Here is an 18,301-nt window from a genome sequence, read left to right as displayed (position 1 = left end):
TAATAAAAAGGACAAGGGGCAGAGACTATGACATGATGGTGGAGGGCATGAAGGTCCTGGTGAGGGATGGTGCAGTAGCCTGCAACTGTCAAACAGTGACTTAAGATAGTACTGTAGACTCTGGTGCCCTAACAAAACAAAAAAATATATATAAATTATTGCCCTTACAGATAAAAAGCTATTGCGTGTGTGTGTGTGTGTACACAAACTGTGGAACACTCTGAAGCTACTAAAGTGTGAAATCTTGTAGTTTTCTGTAACTTGTGTGGGACTGGACGGCATCATGTTAAGTCCGAGGGAAAAGAACAAATGCCAGATGATCTTGTTCATTTGTAGCATATAGAGAAAAATTAAGGACGGAACAATATTTCGGGAGGACAAACTCATGACTTTTGAATGCAGAACTGAGATTACCAAGGAGTGTGGGGGTGGAGGAGAAAGAGGCAGGCTAGGGGTGACAGACGACAGTGGTGGAGGGTCTTTGGCACTTTGGTGGTGGTGATAGTGGAGTAACATTCACCAAAACTATGGAAGATAACACTACTGTAACCATGATAACCGAAACTACAAATTAAAAACTTAAAGAAATGGTAAAGAAATGAAGGCCAGACACGATGTGGTGAAATGAAAATGAAAGCCATTCCATTGTTGTAGCAGTGTTGGAGATTTAGCGTAGGGGACATTACACAAGGATGATGACAAACACTCGAGAATAAAACAGCACCAAGTGAATTCTTCCACGTTCATTAAATAGAGGAAATAAATAGCATAAAAAAGTTGTGCTGCGTTAAGAGAGTCCATAAGTGCTGACGGAGAAGCACCTGGAGGGAGAGACCTGCAGCTTTGCAGCTGAGGGAGGGGCCCTGTGATCTCTGGTCACCAGTCAGGGGAGGAAGGGAGTGCTTTGATTCTGTAAACTTCTGTTGACTTAGTGAAAAACCCACCGATTGGACCTCTCAGCTCTCAGTGTTTTCTTGGGCAGTATACTCTCTGCAGGGCAGCCTTCATCTCTTTGTTCCTCAGACAGTAGATCACAGGGTTCAAGGTCGGGGTAAGAATAGAGTAGAAGATGGACACCAGGCGTCCCTGGGTTGAGGAATATCGGGAGGCTGGCCTCAGGTACATGAAACTTCCTGTTCCGTAGAACAAAAGAACTGTGGTCAGGTGAGAGCAGCAGGTGGAGAAGGCCTTCCACCTTCCATCCACAGAGGGGATCTGTACAATGGTGGAGATGATCCTGGCATAGGAGAGGACTGTGAGGGCAAAGGAGCTCATGATGATGCAGCTGCTGACAGCAAAGCCCACGACTTCATGGAGGTGGTAGTCTGTGCAGGAGAGTCTCATGACAGGAGGAATGTCACAGAAAAAGTGTTCGACGATGTTAGGCCCACAGAAAGGGAGGGAGAAGGTGTTGGCAGTGTGGAAGGCTGAGAAGATGGCACCACTTACCCATGCCATGACAACCAGCTCACAGCAAAGTTGGTGGTTCATGGTGGCACCATAGAGCAGGGGCCTGTAGATGGCCAAGCAGCGGTCATAGGCCATTGCAGTTAGTAGGAAGCACTCTGTCGAACAGAGCGTAATGAATGTGTAGAGCTGAGCTACACACTCAAGGTAGGAAATGACCCCAGAGCCCATGAGAGTTGTGACCAGGGCCTTGGGGATAGTGACTGAAGTGTAGCACATGTCCAGGAAAGACAGGTTCTTTAGGAAGAAGTACATGGGCGTGTGGAGACGGCCTTCAGAAATCACTGCTGTGATAATGGAAAGATTTCCCAGGAGGCCAAACAGGTAGACAAACAAGAAAAAGACGACAGACACAATTCTCAGTGCAGGGTCATCTGAAAAGCCTCTGAGGATGAATTGAGTCACACTGGTCTGATTGGACATCTTTGCTCTTTCGAAGTTTCATGCAGGTGCAGGAGCTGCAGAGAGCTAAGGAGAAGCAGTTTGAGACAAGTCTGTGCAGGTCCCTTGTTTACTAAAGCCCATCTCCTGGCCGTAGAAAAGGGATGCCCTTTGAGCAGATTTTTCAAATATGAATGTTTCTGTGCCTCAGAATCATGCCAGGAGCCAGTTTTCTTTCATTTCAGAGGGGCTGGTCTTACCACAGATTTTCCTAAGTGTATTTTGTAGGGAAGATTGGGACAGGGACAGCGGGAGAGGAAAGGGACCACTACAGGAGATTTCTTCCTTTCCCTCCTCTTCCTCCTCCCTCTCATCTTCTCTGCAGCCTCTCACCAGTACATACTGGTGCCTATTCCCTGGCCTTCCTAAAAATTGATACTGTGAGGGATCTTTCTTTGAGAAAAGTGCTATATTCAAAACCATACTTCCATGAAGGAATATATATAACCCTAAACCACCTGATTTCTAGAAATATCTGCACAGTCATTTGCTATCCTTTTAATCTTCTGTGTATTCAAGTCTCCAAAATATCACTTGTTACTTTTTCTTAACAGAGGTGTTTTTTCCCCACACACGGTTATTAGCTTTAATTCCCCCTCTTGGGACTTGTCTGCTTACTGATCAAGTCTGCAGATCTTCCCACTCAACCTTCATTAGACTGTATCTCTGCCCTAGTGTTCACGACCCTTTCCTGTACCAGACATGCAAACTGCATCCTTCCTCGACACCCAGCTCTCTGCTGTGCCTACACGTTTTCTTAGATAGATCCTTCAGTTAACACCCATCACTGCTTCCTGTGTGTTCTGCTAGTCACTGGTGCCACTGTTCAAGCAAAGACATTCTTGCGAGTTTTTTAAGCCAGAGGTGAGGATATTGCCTCTTTGAACCATTTTGATGCCCAGTTTTCCCCTCCTCACTCCTGACACATTGGGACTGTTCTGTAGATATATTCCAGCTTTGAAAGATACAACGACAATGTCCCTGATCCTACATAACATACTGGCACGTTTCCTCAGCCAGCTGCTTTGCTCTTCCTGTGTCATGGCCTTTTTGGGCATGAACAGTGCTAGTGTTTTCTCTCGATGTGCTGTCCGTGTCTCTGTGCACTCAGTAGTGAAAAAGCAGAGGAGTACAACAGAGTGTGAGGTGATGTTCACACGGTGATAGTCACCTTCATGTATTAATTTGACCTTGGGAATGGTTCTGTCTGAGAGCTCTCTGAGAGGTTCTAGTCAGGGATTTTTTCCCCTTTTTGGGTCACACCTGGTGATGCACAGGGGTTACTCCTGGCTTTTCAGTCAGGAGTTATCCTGGCAGTACTAGGGGACTCTATGGGATGCTGGGAATTGAACCTTGTGGTACATGCAAAGCAAACACCCTTTCCACTGTATTGTCACTCTAGCCCTGGTTCTAGTCATGCTTGCTACCAGCAGTCTTAAACCATCCAGTCACTGACACCATACATTTACTGAAATCTCTTTGTGGTTGGAGAAACTGCTGTGAGATCTTCCTCCTTGTATCTGCTACTGCAGAGCAGTATCTGCTGACTCAGAACTGTGTCTGCTAGCTGGCAGTGGTGGGTCTGGAGAGTCAAGCATCACCTCTTTCCTAAATGGGGTGGAGGGAGGAATAGCCACTTCCTATGGAAGAGAACAGATTGAGCTGGTCCCAGACATGCAGGGTTACCAGGACTGATGTAGCCAGAGAAACCTGCCACTCAGTCACACAGCAGTTAGGCTGCTGCTTTCACTGTGAGAGTCTGGAGAAGGTGACTGGTTTGTGATTATGGCTCGCCTGTGGTGTTTGGGCTGCACTCATCTTCAGTATGGGCAGACCTTTTGTCAAGGTTAATACATAGGTTTACTCACAATGGTTTACCCATTATCAGGTTTACTTATGTAGTTTTGCTTTCCAAGAGAAATGGATATTAGAGAAACTTTCTGAGCTTGTGAGACTGAAGTTATGAATATTTTGATTCAAGTTTGTGGATATTTAAACCTTCTAAGCCACATGCTCTCAAAATTGTTTAGTCTGCTACTCCCTTTTCAGAAAATAATTTCTCAACATCCCTGGAGATTCACTTGTCTCTATTTCCTACTATTTTTTTGCCCCCATATGTTGTGGTTCTTGGGATCTGTTCCTCATTTGTGGTAGGGACTCTGCCACGTGCAAGGCAAGTAGCTTAACCTTATACTCTCTCACTTGGCCTGGAAATACACCTTAGAGTGCGTGGAGAGAAAGCAAATATCAATTGCACCCAGTGATACAACCCACTGGATCTGTTCAAAATACCCCTGGGAACCGGATTGCTCAGGTTAGGAAAATCTAAACAGTGAATGCCATTTCAGTAGAATTGTTTGTTGACATTAACATTAGTAGGACCCGTAGCAGGAGATCTACTTAAGGCCAGAAATGTAAAGAATGCCAGGTATAGCCTGAATATTGTACTAGAAATGAAAGAAAACCTAGGAATTTGTAAAGTTGAAAGAAAGAAAAACCAGTTGGGTAAGCAGGCTGTCACCCTTATTTTCAAAATCTATAAACATATTACAAGTACATGCTGCCAAAGAGGTTTAACCATAAAAATTAATCATGGCACCAGATAAGAAAGATGTTCAAATCTTTGGCTAACTGCAAAGCTCACAGTTGAAAAGCACCAAGACTATAACAAACATCCTGTTATGCACCTTTACTGTGATCTTTCAATGATCCTCTGGAAGGAAATGTGAATAAATGAAGCTTGTGACAGCTGTCCCTGTGAGAGGGTATATACTTTCAGAGTACAACCCTGTCTCTGCCTTGTAGTTTTAACAGTCGCCATAGGTATTTCTAACAATATCTGATGTTAGTTTTGTCTGGAAGAAAGCAGACAAAACTGAAAGTCAGTGGGTATTGACAACTGTTCTTTATTACAGATTAACTAATTCGGTGACTGTCAAATATTCCTTACCCCAGAAAGAAACCATCTGCCTTTAAAGCAACCTAAAACCAATAAGCAGATGGAATAAATGCTGTTGCTTTATTTTGATGTTGTGTGAAAGGCCAAGGTAGATCTTTGATATCTTCTTTTTTTTCTGTTTAAAAAATACTTTAATAAGCATATTCACAATGGCAGACAGGAAGGGGAGAAGAGGAATTATTTTACAGTGAAAATTACTATGCATCAATTTTAAAACATTAATTCATAATTTTAAATGCCTACTTAAATATTACTTCAGACACGTTTGAAAGCTCAACAGATTATGCTGAACTTGAGTTGCAGATTCCAAACTCAATTTGAAAACACATCATAAAACAGAACATTATTCCAAATGAAAATGACAGTGCTTTGTGGGTTTGAGGTGGGGAGACTATTAACAAACGCTTTTGCCAATGTAATTGTCAAGAGATTAAAAGTTATGAAATGTGCTAAAACTTATTAAGCAAATTAAATTCATGATATTACTAAAAAATTGAAGTAGTGCAATGCCTTATATCATGTTATAGTGGCTGCATCATAGAGAACAAAGTACTGTGAATAGCTGTATAAACACAAAATACATTTAAATATTTACAAAAAGCTGAGCATTATGTATTATAATAGTGGAATGTCTTTCATTAGGCAGACTTTAGAGAAGATAAAATGAAATTTCCTAACACCTATACATGTGGCGTATCTGCAAACATGCCTGAGTGGGTACTCAAAATGTTCCTGTATAATAATAGTTTGCAAGAACTTCATAGACCTGCCAACAAAATGCATCACTTAAAAAAGGTGAAAATGGCACCCTAATATTGCAACATCTTTAAAAGTATAGCATCTCTATTCATTTCTAACATCTCTGTAGACCATCTTGACAAACAGCGAGGATACTTTGGATTTGTTTAAGTGTTTGGATTTGTTAAAATCTGATTCAGAAAATGGACTGTGACCACCTGCTAGAACTGCCATTCTGGATAAATGAATGTTCTACATAAAACAAAACTGCAGAAACACACTTCTCAACAACTCCACCCAAGGTTTTTGATTTACTTGAATATATATGTGAAACAGCGAAGGTACATTATATGAAGTCAAGTGATGTAATAAAGTGGCTTTTAACACTGTTTGGGGGAAAGGAAGCTGCTGACATTGGTGAAGGAAAGCAACATGTGCGACAGTAATACTTCCATGGCGCCGACACCGTCATTTCTCAGTGCACACCCCTAACGGCACCAGCTGAACCACTAAAAACAAGATTATAAGTGATTTATTTTTAAAGGAACTTGCTCTAGAACCAAGGATGAACGAACCAGCAAGTCAACCAGTAGAGCATCTGTGGTATTCCTGTTTGACAAAATCAAGAATTAGTTAATAACCTTTTATAAAAGTTCGGATATAAGTTGGTCTATCAGCTCTATAAAACTACACTTTTTTAACAAGAAATTTGCACTAAAAATAAAACAGCACTCTAGCAAGGCTATGCAAGTGATATCTTCTTTAACAAAATTATTTTAGCAGACTGAGTGTATATCATACAAAGTACCAAAGTACGTAGGGATTCTTAAATTTTCTCAGAATGTGTTCAGAGCAACCCACATGAAATGCAGGATAGCAGAGGAGAAAACTTTGAGTATGAAAACTGTAAAGAAGTAGTTGCTTTCAAAGTGCTTAAATCTGTCACCATGGAAAGACTATCTTCCTCAGATATAATATTTAAAGGCATCTTGTTCAATATACTTAACACTACTGGGATGATTGTATTCAGTCTATTTAACAGACACATTTCCAAAGAAGTTGGAACCCCAGGTGGAGAAATAAACTATCTTACTGCCTTAATCCAGAGGAACCATGTCCTGGGAGCACCGGAGGCTCCTCACAGAGCCAGGAAGCCCTCTGGCCAAGCCTCTCCTAGAGATGGCAGCTGCAGGCTCCGCTTGGCTGTCCAGACCCGCCTCTGTCACTCAACCCTCTGTTTGCTGGGCCAGAGACCTGAACCCCTATTACCCACAGGTCTCGTATCAAATTCTCAGAGAAAATGTCTTTGAAAGGCAGACATGTTTTGCGATATAAGTGTTTTACTTTGTTGATCTTGGAATTACAGTGCTATTAATTATACCTGTTGTGCATAAATTATTCCCCAAATACACTCATCAGCAGGGTGCCCACTTCCCTATAACAGTGACCTGATTTCCTCTCCCATGAAAGCTCAGTTCAGTAGACTGAATCTCCAGTTACAATGACTTTGGAAAAGACAGATTATTTTTGAATACACCTTTTTATTCAGTGCAAATATGTAGTTTCCGTCTCTGGATGCTGGATATGGTGGAACCGTCCTTTATGTTCAAAATGAGAGAAGAATGATTTCTTTTTTAAATGGCATAAAAACACCCATTTTATCTGACTGATTCCTAGCCCTGCAACAATGTTAAAATAAAGGGAGACTAGGACAAAGGAAACATGAGACTTAGAAATAGGAATAGCTGTTTCATCTCTGTGAACCAGGCAGACTGATCAGCCTGTTAGTCACTCACTCACTTTTTGCATGCAAGCTGGTCCAGTGGTCAGCTGGAGACAAAACCTCCTTTATTAAGTCACAGGGTCAGCAGCCTGCTGGGAAGGCTAAAGGCAGAGATGTGCATGGAACTAGCTGAGCTCTCGGCATCTCTGTTAAATACTCTGCTTTCTGGAATGTGGAAGTCCACTGGGGAGAATAGGGCAGTGTGTGCTGCCTCTTTCTCTCTCTCAGGAGAGCCGGCCCAGGGAATATTTCTTGTACCTGCCACTGGAGAATTTTAGGGGCATTTCTGGTTTATTTGAAGAGGCTCTCTTGGGACCATAAAAATAAAAATGATATCCTTAGACAAGGCTTACAATACAGAATACTTAGATGCTGCTGTGTAAGAGTTCAATGAAGATCGTGGCAGACTCCAGATGTGTTGATCTGGAGGGATTTCAGCAGTACACACACACACACAACACGAACATACTCACAAAGATCCTTTTGGATATATTGTACTTATATTTTAAGGTGACGAATACATACTTGCTTAAATTTTAAGTGAGGTTTTAATTTTTTATGGAAGTATGTGTGTGCACAAATCAGAGATCTTAGAACTCAAGAAAGTTTTATGGTGCAAAGAAGTTCTTTGGACAATGACCCTAATGAAGATAAAGGTTAGTAGAGGTTTCTTGTGTTCCTCACACCTCCTCAGCCTCTTATTCACTGTTCCCCTGTCTCCCCAGAGATAAATGCATTTTTATGGGCTGCTTTGTTGTTTGACTCACATTTTATATGTGAGATTCATCCCTGTTGTTTTGTGTGTTATATTTGTACCTTTCACTTTATAGAAGTATAGCTTTTTTCTGCCCTCACATGCTGGGGGAGAGGGCAGCTCAGATAGAGAAGGGAACACCAACTAAAGTTTAGTGGAGGATCCACTCAGGATGGGAGAGGCAGGTTGAAAGCAGACTATAGACTGAACACGATAGACACCCAGTATCTCAATTGCAAACCATAATACCCAAAAGGAGAGAGAGAACAATAAGGACTTCCCTCTCACGGGACGGGGGAGACGGGGCAACACCACGAGGAATGGTATGAGGGACACTGGGGCCATCTGTGGAGAACGGGGACTGATGAAGGGATGGGTATTCGAGTATTGCATAACTGAAACACAGGCATGAAACTCTGTAACTGTACCCTCACCGTGACTCATTCATAAAAAAAAAAAAAGAAATAGAGCTTTTTTTTTCTGTTACACCCAGCAATTCATAGGGGTTACTCTTGGCTCATGCACTCAGGAATTACTCCTCACAGTGCTCGGGGGACCATACAGGATGCTGTGTATTGAACCCAGGTCGGCCATATGCAAGGCAATCACCCTAACTGCTGTGCTATCGCTCCAAGAATACAGCTTTGACTTGTTTATTTTTCATAATTTATTTTTTTGAATAGTGGATTTTTTAAAAATTTATTTTTAATTAGTGAGTCACAGTGAGGCTACAGTTACAGATTCACACATTTTTGTTCTTGATTTTCCCTCATGCAATGTTTAAGAGCCCATCCCTCCACCGGTGTCCATTCTCCACTACCAATGAATTCAGTATCCCTCCCACCCACCCCGTCCCATCCCCCCACCCCGTCCCATCCCCCCACCCCACCCCACCTCTGTGCGAGGCATTTTAATTTGATATCTCTCTTTCCTTTTGGGTGTTGTGGTTTGAAATAGGGGTGTTGAGTGGTCATCCTGTTCAGTCTCTAGTCTACTTTCAGCACGCATCTCCCTTCCCGCGCAGGATCTCTAGTCACATGTTACTTGGTGTTCCCCTCTCTATCTGGGATGACTTTCCCCCAGCGTGTGTGGCCAGCTTCCAAGCTATGGAGCCAACCTCCTGGTATTATATATTACCATTCTTGGGTATTAGTCTTGTACTCTGTTGTTCTATATTCCACAGATGAGTGCAATCTTTCTATGTCTGTCCCTCTCTTTCTGGCTCATTTCAATTAGCATGATACTTTCCATGTTGATCCACTTATATGCAAACAATATGGACACTTCTCAAAAAATTAGATATTGAGCTTCCATTTGATCCAGCAATACCACTTCTGGGAATATACCCTGAGAAACAAAAAATATAGTCGAAATGACATCTGCACTTATATGTTCATCGTAGCACTATTTACAATAGCCAGAATCTTGAAAAAAACCCGAGTGCCCGAGAAGAGACAGCTGGTTAAAGAAACTTTGGTACATCTATACAATGGAATACTATGCAGCTGTTAGAAAGGATGAAATTATTTTTGGTAATTTATTGAAAGATGATCCCTCAATTTATGTGCCCTCTCTCACGAAGTGTTTCCACTTTGAGCTTCTGTATGGTTAGGAATGTCTCAAACATCTTTTTGTGGTCCCATATGCTTTTGTGGGAGGGCTGTGGAAGAATCTAATTAATAGGTCATGGCAGATGCTAGGTGTGTATGCTCAGTTTTGATACACAGTGACATAATTTTCTGTGAAGTGGTTGCGAAAAAGAGGAAGGTAGTATGTTAATGAAAACAGAGTAGAGCTCACAGTATCATTTAGTTGGTGCAACTTCCCAAACTGTAAACCCTTGACCTTGAAATGATTTTATTGGTGGTTTATGGAGATAAGTAAAGATTTCACAAATATGAGGTTCTGAGATGATGTTCTTTAAGTAAAAATGCTAACATTTCTAAGCTTCATCTGATTTGTAGGGATCAAGTGTTTGGTGCTCATTTTATTATAATCTTATTAATCATCCCTGAAAATCCTTGTTATGAATTAAGTATGTGTTGGTGTTAGATCCGGCATTTCACAGCAATAGGAAAGGTTCAGCCTGATGAAACTAGCTCATGGGCATATTGTGCATTGCTATGTAGGCAGATGCGAGACTTCATCCACTGTGGTGAAGAAAAAGGGGGGCTCCGGAGAAATTAACCTGGGATTCACCCAACTGCTGTCAAAGCTGAGGAATGTGCTCATAAGTATTTGTTAAATGATTTTTTTTATTTCAGAGGAAATTCAGTAGCTGGCCTTTTTTCCATACTCTGAAGTTCCAGGAGTCAAGCAGGAGATTCATAGTTGGGGATTTGGAGGACTTCGTATTCAGAAATGCTTCAGGTGGGAAATGTCCTACATAACTTTGCCCTATTTAAGTGGTGACCATATAATACTCTGTTGTAGGAAGAAAAAAACCCCAACAACTTAGTGCAGCCCTGATGTGCAGTCAGAAGGTGACTAACGGAAGGGACTGGTTGAGGAAGGCTGGTCTTGACTGAAGGTAGAAAGGCTCAGACTCGTGCATGGCAGTGGCACCAGGAGTCACATTCCCCAGGAACTGACTCTTCACTCTCATTTTAATGAGGTGATGCTGAACCCAGTTGTGAGCCTGCACATCATAGCACTGCACAGTTGCCTGAAATATGGTACCAGACTGTGTGTTTGAGTCTAGCTGTGGTGCATATTGAATAAAGGCAAGAGACAAAGAGGAATGCCTAAGAGGGACAGGCCCAAAGCCAGGCTGTTGGAGGAGTGGTGGGCAGGCACAGGGCGAACGCAGGCCAGAAAGGCGACTTGAGAGTTGGTATAGGTAGAGCAGAATATGGTTTCTAAAGTGGAGAAGTAAAATAATCTCCACCAAGTTTGACCAAATTTCAGAAGCACTGATTGAATAAGAGGCAAGAGTGGTAAGGATGTGGGCAGAAAACCATGGCAGGTATCTAAATATAGTGAAGAGGACAGGACCTTGGAAAGAGGATTAATTGATCTGTCAGCATTCTGTAATCTCTCCCTGCAGGAAGCTGTTCCACAGGAAGTGCATGACAAAACCTCAGCATGGGGCTATCAAAGGAATTTGAAAATCAGAATATTAGTCCCCTGAGTTTTCTAATGAGCCCTTGTCTGTCCTGGAGGAAGTTGCATCTAATCCATGCAGAGAGGAGATTGTTCCATGTGGTATTTATTGTAAGTCATGGAAATAAAGGGTTTTCGTGCTTTAAGTATATAAGTATCTGAGCTAAAACTGAAGGTGAAGTGCGTGGAACTGGGTTTCATGTGCTAAATGGCACCTTTATTATAGATGTGGCAGGTGTCACCAGAAGGATTCTGTTTTAAGGGTGTATGTAAGGATCCACAAAATGGAAATACAGCTTGCTATTTTGACAGTTTTGAATAGAGCAGGTGAAAGGGAAGAAATAGGTGACATTTTTGTATAGCAGGGATTTTATATTATAGAGTATTTTTAATTTTTGCTTACTTTTGTTTTCTTTGTCTCTGAGTTGAGTCATTGAAGACTTTGATCAGTTGCTGCTGGGGAAGGTGGTGCTGGTCAGATCAGAGGAGAGAAACAGGCTTCAGCACTGATCCCCTCGCATTTCTCCTAAAGAGAACTATCTAGTTACATATGAAGGGCTACCGTGTAAGAGTTGGTTGGGTAAAGAGTTCTTCAAGAAAAAAAGGTGAATTTGGAAATTAACTGAATTAGAATTTTCATCCCAGAAATGATGTCACAAAATCCCAGACTAAGAAGATACGTCATGTTAGATTCAGTAATAGATTTTGGGTAATTGAGAACCTGTTGAGCAGTAATATTAAGAAAGAAAAAGACAAAATAGTAACACCTGTCATTTTTCACAGAGGAAGAACCATTCTGCATTTGTGTAGTGAAACAGTATTCCTTTTTCACCACATTCCTGCCAACACTGTATATATATATATATATATATATATATATATATATAAATATTTGCTTTTTGGGTCACAACCAGTGATGCACAAGGGTTATTCCTGGCTCATGCACTCAAGAATTACTCCTGGCGGTGCTCGGGGGACCATATGGGATGCTGGGAATCGAACCCAGTTCAGCCACATGCAAGGCATGCAAGCCCTACCCGCTGTGCTATTGCTCCAGCCCATAAATATTTTGACTCTTTTTGAAATATGCCATACTCAGTGGTTTGTGATGATATCTTACTGTCATTTTTATTTGCGTTGCAAATACTTTTTCAAATGCCTATAAGCAGAAAGCATGTCATCTTCAGGGTATTGTCTATTTATCTTTTTTAACAGTTCATTTTTTTTATGACATTGAGGGATTTTAGGTTGAATTTATGTCCCAGCTCTTTATCTGATATTTGTTGTGCAAAATTTGTACATCCAGTAGAGTGTCTTTTCATTTTAGCCAGTATTTACTTTCCTATGTGAAACATTCTTATTTTGATGTAACAGTACTTGTTTATTTTTATTTTAATTGTCTCTGGTAATGGAGTTGAATCACTGAAGACATCTCTGTATCGGTATCATGGAGAGTTCTGCCTATGATTTCCTCCATGGATTTCATGGAGTCTGGTCAGATCTTAAGGCCTTGGAACTGCTTGAATTAACTTTGTGTGTCCCGCAATATATGGATCCAATTTCAATTTTTACATGTAGTTACCCCATTAGCCCACTACCATTTGTTAGAGACATTCCTTGTTCCACTTTGTGTACCCAGTGGCCTTATCATAGATTAACTATACATATATGTTGATATAAGTTCATTTTCTTTGCTCTGAGAGCCTATTATGTTAGTACTACACTGTCTTGATTACTACAGTTCTATAGTATCATGTAAAATCAGGCAATGCCTTGGGGAGGCTTCTTTACAACTAAGAACTTTCTTATGACTCAGCAATTCTGTTTCTTGGTGTCTCTCCTAAGGACACAAAAGCAATAATTTGAACAGATGTGTGGACACCTGTGTTCAACGCAGTGGACATGGAAACAATCCAAATGTTTAACAAAAAAATGATCTGATGAATAATTTGTGGTAATGAAAAGCTCAAGGGGCAGGGATGATGGCATGATGGTGGGGGGCATGAAGGTCCTGGTGGGGATGGTGCAGTAGCCTGCAACTGTCAAACAGTGACTTAAGATAGAACTGTAGACTCTGGTGCCCTAACGAAACAAAAATATATATATAAATTATTGCCCTTACAGATAAAAAGCTATTGCATGTGTGTGTGTACACACTGTGGAACACTCTGAAGCTACTAAAGTGTGAAATCTTGTAGTTTTCTGTAACTTGTGTGGGACTGGACGGCATCATGTTAAGTCCGAGGGAAAAGAACAAATGCCAGATGATCTTGTTCATTTGTAGCATATAGAGAAAAATTAAGGACGGAACAATATTTTGGGAGGGCAAACTCTTGACTTTTAGATGCAAAACTGAGATTACCAAGGAGTGTGGGGGTGGAGGAGAAAGACGCAGGCTAGGGGTGATAGAAGACAGTGGTGGAGGGTCATTGGCACGTTGGTGGTGGTGATAGTGGAGTAACATTCACCAAACCCATGGAATATAACACTACTGTAACCATGATAACCTAAACTACAAATTAAAACCTTAAAGAAATGGAAAAGAAGAAATGAAGGCCAGGCCACGTTGTAGTGAAATGAAAATGAAAGCCATTCCATTGTTGTTGCAGTGTTGGAGATGTAGTATAGGAGACATTACACAAGGATGATGACGAAAACTCGAGAATAAAACATCAACAAGTGAATTCTTCCACGGTCATTAAATAGGGGAAATAAATAGCATAAAAAAGTTGTGCTGTGTTAAGAGAGTCCATAGGTGCTGACGGAGAAGCTCTGGAGGGAGAGACCTGCAGCTTTGCAGCTGAGGGAGGGGCCCTGTGATCTCTGGTCACTAGTCAGGGGAGGAAGGGAGTGCTTTGATTCTGTAAACTTCTGTTGACTTAGTGAAAAACCCACCGATTGGACCTCTCAGCTCTCAGTGTTTTCTTGGGCAGTATACTCTCTGCAGGGCAGCCTTCATCTCTTTGTTCCTCAGACAGTAGATCACAGGGTTCAAGGTCGGGGTAAGAATAGAGTAGAAGATGGACGCCAGGCGTCCCTGGGTTGGGGAATATCGGGAGGCTGGCCTCAGGTACATGAAACTTCCTGTTCCGTAGAACAAAAGAACTGTGGTCAGGTGAGAGCAGCAGGTGGAGAAGGCCTTCCACCTTCCGTCCACAGAGGGGATCTGTACAATGGTGGAGATGATCCTGGCATAGGAGAGGACTGTGAGGGCAAAGGAGCTCATGATGATGCAGCTGCTGACAGCAAAGCCCACGACTTCATGGAGGTGGTAGTCTGTGCAGGAGAGTCTCATGACAGGAGGAATGTCACAGAAAAAGTGTTCGACGATGTTGGGCCCACAGAAAGGGAGGGAGAAGGTGTTGGCAGTGTGGAAGGCTGAGTAGATGGCACCAGCCACCCATGCCATGACAACCAGCTCACAGCAAAGTTGGTGGTTCATGGTGGCACCATAGAGCAGTGGCCTGTAGATGGCCAAGCAGCGGTCATAGGCCATTGCAGTTAGTAGGAAGCACTCTGTCGAACAGAGCGTAATGAATGTGTAGAGCTGAGCTACACACTCAAGGTAGGAAATGACCCCAGAGCCCATGAGAGTTGTGACCAGGGCCTTGGGGATAGTGACTGAAGTGTAGCACATGTCCAGGAAAGACAGGTTCTTTAGGAAGAAGTACATGGGCGTGTGGAGACGGCCTTCAGAAATCACTGCTGTGATAATGGAAAGATTTCCCAGGAGGCCAAACAGGTAGACAAACAAGAAAAAGACGACAGACACAATTCTCAGTGCAGGGTCATCTGAAAAGCCTCTGAGGATGAATTGAGTCACACTGGTCTGATTGGACATCTTTGCTCTTTTGAAGTTTCATGCAGGTGCAGGAGCTGCAGAGAGCTAAGGAGAAGCAGTTTGAGACAAGTCTGTGCAGGTCCCTTGTTTACTAAAGCCCATCTCCTGGCCGTAGAAAAGGGATGCCCTTTGAGCAGATTTTTCAAATATGAATGTTTCTGTGCCTCAGAATCATGCCAGGAGCCAGTTTTCTTCATTTCAGAGGGGCTGGTCTGACCACAGATTTTCCTAAGTGTATTTTGTAGGGAAGATTGGAAAGGGACAGCGGGAGAGGAAAGGGACCACTACAGGAGATTTCTTCCTTTCCCTCCTCTTCTCCTCCCTCTCATCTTCTCTGCAGCCTCTCACCAGTACATACTGGTGCCTATTCCCTGGCCTTCCTAAAAACTGACACTGTGAGGGATCTTTCTTTGAGAAAAGTGCTATATTCAAAACCATACTTCCATGAAGGAATATATATAACCCTAAACCACCTGATTTCTAGAAATATCTGCACAGTCATTTGCTATCCTTTTAATCTTCTGTGTATTCAAGTCTCCAAAATATCACTTGTTACTTTTTCTTAACAGAGGTGTTTTTTCCCCACACACGGTTATTAGCTTTAATTCCTCCTCTTGGGACTTGTCTGCAGATCTTCCCACTCAACCTTCATTAGACTGTATCTCTGTCCTAGTGTTCACGACCCTTTCCTGTTCCAGACATGCAAACTGCATCCTTCCTCGACACCCAGCTCTCTGTTGTGCCTACACGTTTTCTTAGATAGATCCTTCAGTTAACACCCATCACTGCTTCCTGTGTGTTTTGCTAGTCACTGGTGCCACTGTTCAAGCAAAGACATTCTTGCGAGTTTCTTAAGCCAGAGGTGAGGATATTGCCTCTTTGAACCATTTTGATGCCCAGTTTTCCCCTCCTCACTCCTGACACATTGGGACTGTTCTGTAGATATATTCCAGCTTTGAAAGATACAACGACAATGTCCCTGCTCCTACATAACATACTGGCACGTTTCCTCAGCCAGCTGCTTTGCTCTTCCTGTGTCATGGCCTTTTTGGGCATGAGCAGTGCTAGTGTTTTCTCTCGATGTGCTGTCCGTGTCTCTGTGCACTCAGTAGTGAAAAAGCAGAGGAGTACAACAGAGTGTGAGGTGATGTTCACACGGTGATAGTCACCTTCAGGTATTAATTTGACCTTGGGAATGGTTCTGTCTGAGAGCTCTCTGAGAGGTTCTAGTCAGGGATTTTTTCCCCTTTTTGGGTCACACCTGGTGATGCACAGGTGTTACTCCTGGCTTTTCAGTCAGGAGTTATCCTGGCAGTACTAGGGGACTCTATGGGATGCTGGGAATCGAACCTTGTGGGTACATGCAAAGCAAACACCCTTTCCACTGTATTGTCACTCTAGCCCTGGTTCTAGTCATGCTTGCTACCAGCAGTCTTAAACCATCCAGTCACTGACACCATACATTTACTGAAATCTCTTTGTGGTTGGAGAAACTGCTGTGAGATCTTCCTCCTTGTATCTGCTACTGCAGAGCAGTATCTGCTGACTCAGAACTGTGTCTGCTAGCTGGCAGTGGTGGGTCTGGAGAGTCAAGCATCACCTCTTTCCTAAATGGGGTGGAGGGAGGAATAGCCTCTTCCTATGGAGGAGAATAGATTCAGCTGGTCCCGGACACACAGGGGTCACCAGGACAGGTGTAGCCAGAGAAACCTGCTGCTCAGTCCCACAGCAGTTAGGCTGCTGCTTTCACTGTGAGAGTCTGGAGAAGGTGACTGGTGGGTGATTATGGCTCGCCTGTTGTGTTTGGGCTGCACTCATCTTCTGTATGGGCAGATCTGTTGCCAAGGTTAATACATAGGTATACTCACAATGGTTTACCCATTATCAGGTTTACTTATGTAGTTTTGCTTTCCAAGAGAAATGGATATTAGAGATACTTGCTGAGCTTGTGAGGCTGAATTTATGAATATTTTGATTCAAGTTTGTGGATATTTAAACCTTCTAAGCCACATGCTCTCAAAATTGTTTAGTCTGCTACTCCCTTTTCAGAAAATAATTTCTCAACATCCCTGGAGATTCACTTGTCTCTATTTCCTACTATTTTTTTGCCCCCATATGTTGTGGTTCTTGGGATCTGTTCCTCATTTGTGGTAGGGACTCTGCTACGTGCAAGGCAAGTAGCTTAACCTTATACTCTCTCACTTGGCCTGGAAATACACCTTAGAGTGCGTGGAGAGAAAGCAAATATCAATTGCACCCAGTGATACAACCCACTGGATCTGTTCAAAATACCCCCGGGAACCGGATTGCTCAGGTTAGGAAAATCTAAACAGTGAATGCCATTTCAGTAGAATTGTTTGTTGACATTAACATTAGTAGGACCCGTAGCAGGAGATCTACTTAAGGCCAGAAATGTAAAGAATGCCAGGTATACCCTGAATATTGTACTAGAAATGAAAAAAAACCTAGGAATTTGTAAAGTTGAAAGAAAGAAAAACCAGTTGGGTAAGCAGGCTGTCACCCTTATTTTCAAAATCTATAAACATATTACAAGTACATGCTGCCAAAGAGGTTTAACCATAAAAATTAATCATGGCACCAGATATGAAAGATGTTCAAATCTTTGGCTAACTGCAAAGCTCACAGTTGAAAAGCACCAAGACTATAACAAACATCCTGTTATGCACCTTTACTGTGATCTTTCAATGATCCTCTGGAAGGAAATGTGAATAAATGAAGCTTGTGACAGCTGTCCCTGTGAGAGGGTATATACTTTCAGAGTACAACCCTGTCTCTGCCTTGTAGTTTTAACAGTCGCCATAGGTATTTCTAACAATATCTGATGTTAGTTTTGTCTGGAAGAAAGCAGACAAAACTGAAAGTCAGTGGGTATTGACAACTGTTCTTTATTACAGATTAACTAATTCGGTGACTGTCAAATATTCCTTACCCCAGAAAGAAACCATCTGCCTTTAAAGCAACCTAAAACCAATAAGCAGATGGAATAAATGCTGTTGCTTTATTTTGATGTTGTGTGAAAGGCCAAGGTAGATCTTTGATATCTTCTTTTTTTTCTGTTTAAAAAATACTTTAATAAGCATATTCACAATGGCAGACAGGAAGGGGAGAAGAGGAATTATTTTACAGTGAAAATTACTATGCATCAATTTTAAAACATTAATTCATAATTTTAAATGCCTACTTAAATATTACTTC

At 42.0% G+C, this 18,301-nt stretch overlaps 2 protein-coding genes across 2 annotated transcripts; both read right to left on the bottom strand.

Moving 5' to 3' along the window:
- Positions 1–963: 963 nt before the first annotated feature.
- On the bottom strand, positions 964–1,890 carry LOC129402554 (olfactory receptor 5A2-like). The gene has a single exon (XM_055129543.1). The coding sequence runs from the start codon at positions 1,888–1,890 to the stop codon at positions 964–966; it is 927 nt and encodes a 308-aa protein (XP_054985518.1).
- Positions 1,891–14,158: 12,268 nt separating this feature from the next.
- Positions 14,159–15,085, bottom strand: LOC129402555 (olfactory receptor 1019-like). Its single transcript, XM_055129544.1, has one exon. It carries the CDS (start codon positions 15,083–15,085, stop codon positions 14,159–14,161), a length of 927 nt encoding a protein of 308 aa, XP_054985519.1.
- Between the last annotated feature and the right edge of the window lie 3,216 nt (positions 15,086–18,301).

Source organism: Sorex araneus, chromosome 2 (genome assembly GCF_027595985.1).
Source record: "Sorex araneus isolate mSorAra2 chromosome 2, mSorAra2.pri, whole genome shotgun sequence".
Lineage (NCBI taxonomy): Eukaryota > Metazoa > Chordata > Mammalia > Eulipotyphla > Soricidae > Sorex > Sorex araneus.
Note: the sequence above shows the minus strand (reverse complement) of the source record. Positions and strands in the feature narration are given on the sequence as shown.

Excerpts from the sequence above, each read along its gene's own strand:
- LOC129402555 (XM_055129544.1), bottom strand. The coding sequence starts at position 15,085 with ATGTCCAATCAGACCAGTGTGACTCAATTCATCCTCAGAGGCTTTTCA.
- LOC129402554 (XM_055129543.1), bottom strand. The coding sequence starts at position 1,890 with ATGTCCAATCAGACCAGTGTGACTCAATTCATCCTCAGAGGCTTTTCA.